This window comes from Pteropus vampyrus, unplaced genomic scaffold, assembly GCF_000151845.1.
Source record: "Pteropus vampyrus isolate Shadow unplaced genomic scaffold, Pvam_2.0 Scaffold61, whole genome shotgun sequence".
Classification (NCBI taxonomy): Eukaryota; Metazoa; Chordata; class Mammalia; order Chiroptera; family Pteropodidae; genus Pteropus; species Pteropus vampyrus.
The window spans coordinates 4,965,186-4,972,260 of record NW_011888842.1 but is presented as its reverse complement, the minus strand read 5'-3'; the positions used below and the strand labels follow the sequence as shown (position 1 = coordinate 4,972,260).

General features: G+C 38.9%; 1 protein-coding gene across 1 annotated transcript in view; it reads left to right on the top strand.

The window, feature by feature from the left end:
* Positions 1 to 7,075, top strand: part of BRINP1 (BMP/retinoic acid inducible neural specific 1) — a 186,647-nt gene that overhangs the window by 121,406 nt on the left and 58,166 nt on the right. The window contains exon 5 of the mRNA XM_011360967.1: positions 2,059 to 2,164. Coding sequence (XP_011359269.1) covers positions 2,059 to 2,164 — 106 coding nt within the window. The remainder of the gene's footprint in view (positions 1 to 2,058; positions 2,165 to 7,075) is intronic.

Below are 7,075 nucleotides of genomic sequence, written 5' to 3'. Positions count from 1 at the left end.
GGAACCTTTAAAAAAAAGACAGATTCCATTTTAAATGCAATAAATTCAGGGGTTACCTTTACAAAGAGAATAAAGGAAGGCATTTTTGATAAAATGGATTAGTTCTTCTGAGGGTTTCAATATGGATTTTTTGCATCTCAAATTTTCTTAAACCCGGTTATACCTGCCTGTTACTTCTCAATCTTCAGTCTAATTTTTTTTTTTTTCCTCCTTAATAAAATGTAGACCTGGTCTTATGTTAAGACTTTCAAAGATCTCTCTGGGAAAAAAAAGTGTATGTCTATGTGTGGCGGGAGCAGTGTCAGGGCAGACACAGGCAGATGAGGCAGCAGCTGACCAAAGGAAGAGAAAGATGTGGGAGGGAGAGAGTTTCTGAGGAGGGAGGGAGGAAGGAGAGACATAAATCAGATCAACAAACAAAGAGCCACTTAGCTGAGAAGAATCGCCTATATTCGGGGATTATGTTGTTAGAGAACTCGGCCCAGAGAGAAGCCGTCAGCTTGGGGTGAAGCAAAGGCCTGGTTTTCATTATCACCAAATGGTTCTCGCCCCACCGGATAGGACACGGAATTGAGATATTGAATCTCTGTCACAAGGTAATCCTCTTTTGTGCATCCTGAAAGTGCAGCCTGCCTCCTTAGGAGGAATTTTCAGACAAAAAATTGCACAGAAGCCACTCAAGGAGCTATTTTACCACTAGCACTGTCTTCTACACTCAGCCTGAGACTTGCATTTTTCTTGCTATTTCTTGACGCCACCTCAAGATCCTGCCGGCCGGGACGGGTCTCATTGCCGGCTTTGTTTAAGAGCCACAGCTGACCCAGGTGGGGAAGGTTTGCCCATGATTTTCTTTTCCTGGGTATTTTTAGCAAAATTAATTAGTAGTTTTGATTCTCACGCCATAATAGCGATATTATAATAACTATGTTATTATTCCATTCAAAAAAGAATAAATGACTTGTTTAAACCCCAAAGCTAGATGATCTTCCATTTATTTACTATTTCCTAAGTGTTAGACACTTCAAAAATATGATCCCTTTACAAGTGAGGTGGGAGCGAGTATGACTAACATTTTATAGTGGGGACGTTGAGGCTTAAAAAAGGCTGTCACTGATCCAAGACTTCACAGCTGGAAAAGGGCAGAACCAGCATCTAGAAATCCCTGCGGCTATTTCCCGTCATCAGTTTCTACAACAGTCAGTGCTGTGTCTTTATACTTGGTTGCAGATCTCAAAACAACCCTACAAGTGCCTGTGTTCAATAATGGGCAGTGAAAGCTAAAGGGATGAAGAATCCTCTTTTCATATTATTCATCTCTATTTCAAGGTTATCTTTTTTTAATAGCTGTTCTCCTATTGTCCATCATCTCAATTATTCTAAAATGATTTTTTGTGGACACACTTCCATAGAATTGGAGTGTTTTGTTCTGCAGTGGCACTGATTGTGCTCCTAGCTGAAACTATTTTACGGAAAGTGGGGATAATTTTATTGTTATTGCATAATAATAATGCATATATACTTATTACAATCTATAGAGGCTTTTGGCAATAAGATGCCCATCTTGGAACATGCACCATGTGTCAGGCACTGACACCCATCATGCATAGTCTCACAGCCTTCTGGGAAAAGGGATTTACTAGCTTCACGTTGCAGAAGCTTAGAGAATTTAAGTGACTTCTTTAGGGCACAGAGCAAATAAATGGCCCGGCCAGTATTTAACACTGATTCTCCTGACGCCAAAGCCCATGCCTTTGAAATAGACTATCCTGCTTCTACTTTTTAGTCCATGTAATACTTAAAGCTGCTTGTAAAGTCAATACCACAGAGAGAACGTCGGCATTCTGGCCCAGTCCGTGTGCTGGATTGGCCCGCTATCTTGTCATCTGCTTGGTGACAGCCAGGCATGGTCCTTGACACAGGCAAGGTACAGGAAGCAGCAATTGACCCAGGGCAGAAGACTTTCTCTGCCGGCTTTGCTCTGCCGGGGCTGACTCTGCAGGATCTGTCCCAGACAAGGGCGTCTGTCTCACATTCTGTCACCCTCGATGTCCACTCCAGGTCACAGAGACACGTACTGGGCCTCTGGGCTGTAACAGCTATGACAATCTGGACTCTGTGAGTTCCGTCCTTCTGCAAAGCACGGAGAGCAAACTGCACCTTCAAGGTAGGGTTCCAGGGGCAATGGTGGGACCAGAGATGGAGCGGGAAGCAGCATGGGGGAGGAGGCACGAGGGAGAGGGAGAATGCAGAAAAGGATGAAAGACGGAAACCAATGAAAACTACCCACATGGAAATTAAGACAGTCATGATATAATGTCCTTTTAAAAGTTTTAGCATATACAGGACATTAAATTCACGGTTATTAATTAGTTTTCAGGTATAAAGCATGGAAATGTGAGCTTTATCTGATTATTTTGATGAAAACATCTAAGCGCTGTTATTTATAGATGTTCCAGATCTAATATATATTAAAGTTTCATATCATATCATCTGAATTTCTTACATTATAGTATTTGATTTTCAATGTATTGTGGCAGGTGTTATTTGAATTCTAAGAGCTGTGGGGCAATTTATAGAATTTTTGGTTCTATGTAATCTTCTTTCTCCTTATTTTTTAATCATCTGTGGTCTTTAATATATTCATACACACATCCACCCTTTTGAATGTGTATGTATGTGTGCTTTTAGCTGAGTTTACAGATGAGAATGCTCAGTGCTGGCTAGAATACAGAGAGACAGTTGCTCTTAGGTATTGCTAGTGAGAATAAAACAATTGTAAGGATTGATTTGTTGATATATATAAATATTTGTATTTGTTTAACATCTGTTATATATCAGGTCCATGTTAGGTGCTCCATATATGCTCATGACTTTAAAGAAGATTTACCCTTTAAAATAGTAATTTTACCCTAATCAATTTATCATAAAGAAGAGAGGAGATTGTAGAGATAAAAATTGACAAGGCTTTAAGTACAGATAGTGCTGTTTTAAAAAGCATAATTTATAATAGAAAAAAATATAAAGATCTCAATTTTCCAAATGAAGAGACTGAGTAAATTAATGTAGCATCCATACAACATAGTATTAAGCAGGTTCTAAAATGTTGTTTATGAAGAATTTCCAAGAATATGGTGACAGTGATTTGATATAATTTTAATTAAAAAATAGATGGTTTCTGATTGGGTTAGGGCATGATCTTAACAGTGACAAAGGACAAGGAAAAATAATATTGCAAGCAAATGTGCTGAGATGTCAGAAGAGGTTACCTCTGATGGTTATGTTATAGATGATTTATTTTGGGCTTCCAGTTCCTTTTTTAACTTTTCTACAGTAATTATGTATTAACTTTATAGTCAGGAAAAAAAAAATGACATGCTTTAACTTTGAGCAGACTAAAAATGTGACCTTCTAGAAAAGTATATGTTAAAGGTGATTCCGAATGTCAGTGGGAGGAAAGTTGGGTTGAGATTGGCAGGTAGAGCTAAGCAGAGCTTAATGTGACTTTTATATTCTGGTTCGTTGGCAACTCTTTGATTCATGCTTCTGTTATAGAAGATGATTGGAAAATGGTGCAGGGAGGGCTTGGAAGTGTCACTTGGGAGCAATGAATGAAAATCCTCAGAGAAATTCAGGCCAAGAAAGTGGTTTAGTGTTAAAACAAAACACAACCTCAAATACATGAAGAATAACCCTGCCCCACTTAGTAGAGAAAAGAGTACAGGTGGGTTTGGCGACTACTGATGAGAAAGTAGATAAGAAAGTCAGATCTGCCTTGGGTGGGCCAGTGACTTTAGTTCCTAAGATACCTGCAGTGACCTTGTGAAGTGCCAGCAGGGTTTGAATCCAGGAAGTCTTCAGTCTGCATTCGATCACCCTACTTTGCATGTTGGAGGTGTAGAGACCTGTGAATTATAATTGGAAAAAATTTAGAAGGGATTAAGAGGATGTAACTAGGAAGACATTAAGATCTTAGGGACATTGAGAGGCTGATTTACCATGAAACTAATGAAGCTCGAGGTCCAGAGCTTCCTCACCTTTTCCATGTCCTTAACTTTTCTCATTCTAAATATTCACTTTCATATCGAATTTTGAACTCCTTTTCTCAGTAAGCACTAAAGTATAAGTCTCAGTCCTTCAAAACCCATTGGTTACATTATTAGAAGTATATTATCCACGAAAAGGAGGTGACATCTTTGCCCTATTCTAGATTGGTCAGAGCACCCCTAGAAGCTTGGGTTCAAGTCTGAGAATCACACTTCAAGAGAGATTAAGACATTACAGCGTGCGCAAAGGAAGGTCTTGTCTTATGATAATAGCTGAAGAAAGGTGGAACAAAAGGACTTGCCTGGAGATACCTATAGGATTGTCTTGCAGAAAAGATAATCAAATTCATTAATATGGATGAAATGAGCTAAACCCGAGCTACTTACGGGACGGACGCTACAAGGACATCAGCTTTTAACTGAGATAAAATAGATCTCAGTTTAAACTCAGTATAAAATAGATCTTTTAATACACATTCATGGCCAAGCCTGGAAACGCCTGCTGAACTATGTAGTGACACTCTGCTGTCACAGAGTTGTAAGCCGATGGCATTTGGTAGGAATGTTATAGAGGTTGTTTAATCATCATCACATTGGGTGGGGCGATTTAAGTAGGTGGTCTTTAAGTCCTTCTCAGTACTGATGCTAGGGTTTTAGGAAGACATTGAATCATTGAAACTCTTTGGAGACTGACTTTGTACCAAATCCAGTGTTAGACTGTAGGCATGTGAGCACAAATCAGTTCATTTCAATTCATTAAGTTTTTAAGGAACATATGGTCCTTGAGCTCAGCACAAGAATAGAGGTGTGAACAAGACACAGTTTTTACCTCAAGGAAATACACACTCTATCAGAGAAGTCAGACTTAAAAAACAAACAATAATAGACATAATGAATTTTAATGGAGAAAAAATATGAGTATCTTATGGGACCAGTTAGTATGGGGACTTAACTTACTAGGGAGTCAGGGTAGTTTTCTTGCTAAAAATGACACAGAGAATGAGACTCGAAGGATAAAGATGAGGGCAGGGTCCTGAATATGGAAGCAGACAGAAGAGTCCTTATGAAGGGGCATTCGAGGAAATGAAAAAAGTCTTAAGAGATTAAAGCTGAGACATCGATGCTGAGAAAGACAAAATAATCCTTCAAATCCTGGAAGGCCTCTGTAGCGTGTTAATGAATTGAACATTAATATGAGAGTAATGAGCTCTATGGAAGGGTTTTATAAAAGGAAGTCGCATGAAGAGATTGATGTTTTGGAAGATTACTCTGGCTTTTGTGTGGTCAATTAATTAGAGAGTGATAGATTAGAGGTTGGTGGCCAGTTAGAGGCTACTGCAGTACTCAAGATGAGACGTCACAAATTTAGACATGGAGGTAGCAGTTGGGATGGAGGAAATAGACCAATTTTAGAGTTACTAAGAAGGCATCATGACCAAGATTTAGTGAAAAGACCTCAAAGAATTTAGATAATTGAATGAATGGAGTGTGGGGATGAGATAGAGAGAGGATAGACAGGAAAATACATATGACTCAGAGTAAAATGTAATATAATAGAGATAATAAAAGTAATGCATACTATTATGGAGTTCCAGAAAAGGAGGTAATTCATTCTGTCTGTCTAGGTAGAGGAATCATAGGGCGAAAAAAAGGTGTCTGAGGAAGAATAATTTTCTCCTGGTAGAAGGTTAAAGAAAAAAGCTTCTTAAATATAAGGCAGAGGAATATCTCGTGACTTTTCAGTAGACCGATATTTATTCTGTAGCATACAAACAGCACTAAGTATAAGACAAAGATTAATAAATTAGACTACATTAAAATTAAGAATTTCTGTTCATCAGAAGCTGCTGTTCATAGAATGAAAATGTAAGCTACAGAGTGGAAGGAAATACCTATGATATATGTATCTGACAAAGAACTCTTGTGCAAAACATTTAAATAACTCCTAAAACCAATAAGAAAAAGACAGACAATCCAGTAAGACAGGAAGATGGGTAAAAGATATGAACAGGCACTTCACAAATAAGAATATCAAAATGGCAAATGAACATTTGAAAAGGTAATTAACTTTTCTAGTCCTTAGAAAATGTAAATTAAAACCATAATTCAATATCATAACACAGCAATCAGTCTGGCGTAAGTGAAAAACACCGACCCTATCAAGGAGTCACAATGCGGAGAAGTGGGAACTCACACGCGTTGCTTGTGGGGGAGTAAACAAGCACCACCACTTTGGAAAACGCTCTTGGCAGAATTTCCTGAAACCTCGGTTTGTCCTTGCCATCTCCTTACAACTCGTAGGAATACACCCAACGGAAGTGTTACTTATGTGCACCAAAAGGCACCAATGTTTGTAGCAGCTTTATTCCAAATTTCCAGATGAAAGAAGCCCCCACACACCATCACCAAGAAAACGGATAAATAAGTTGTCGTGCATTCACATGACGGGCTGCAACACAGAAATGAGAACAGAATAAATACCCTTCCCTGCAACAAAATGGAGGAATCTCACAGAGATAACACTGAGTAAAAGAAGCCAGGCACAAATGAGTATATAGGGTACGATTCCATTCCTATACGGGTCAAAAGCAGTAAAAAACAAGTACGCTGTTTTAGAAGTCTGGAGAGCATTAACCTTTGGGGACGAGGAAGAATGGGGGAGTGACCGAAGGGAGACGAGAGATGTTTCTAGAAGTAATTGGTAATGTGTTGTTTCTTGATCTGGGTGGCAGCACATGGGTGTGCTTACTTTGTGAAAACACATAGAGCTGTATACACATCATGTAGATGCATATGTTTCTGTGTATATAATATGCAGCTATTAAAATTTCCTTCGTAATGTACTTCATCTTGACATCCTCTGAAAAGAGAACACACGAACACAGCAGGGACAAAAAAAAACTCAGGAGGTGGTCCGGACCAGCGAGAGGACAAGTTTCGTGGACGGAGGCTAGAGGAGCCAGAAATAACAATAGATACTGTTTATTCAGTGCTTCCTTATGTGACAGGGACTGCGATCATTTATTTTGATG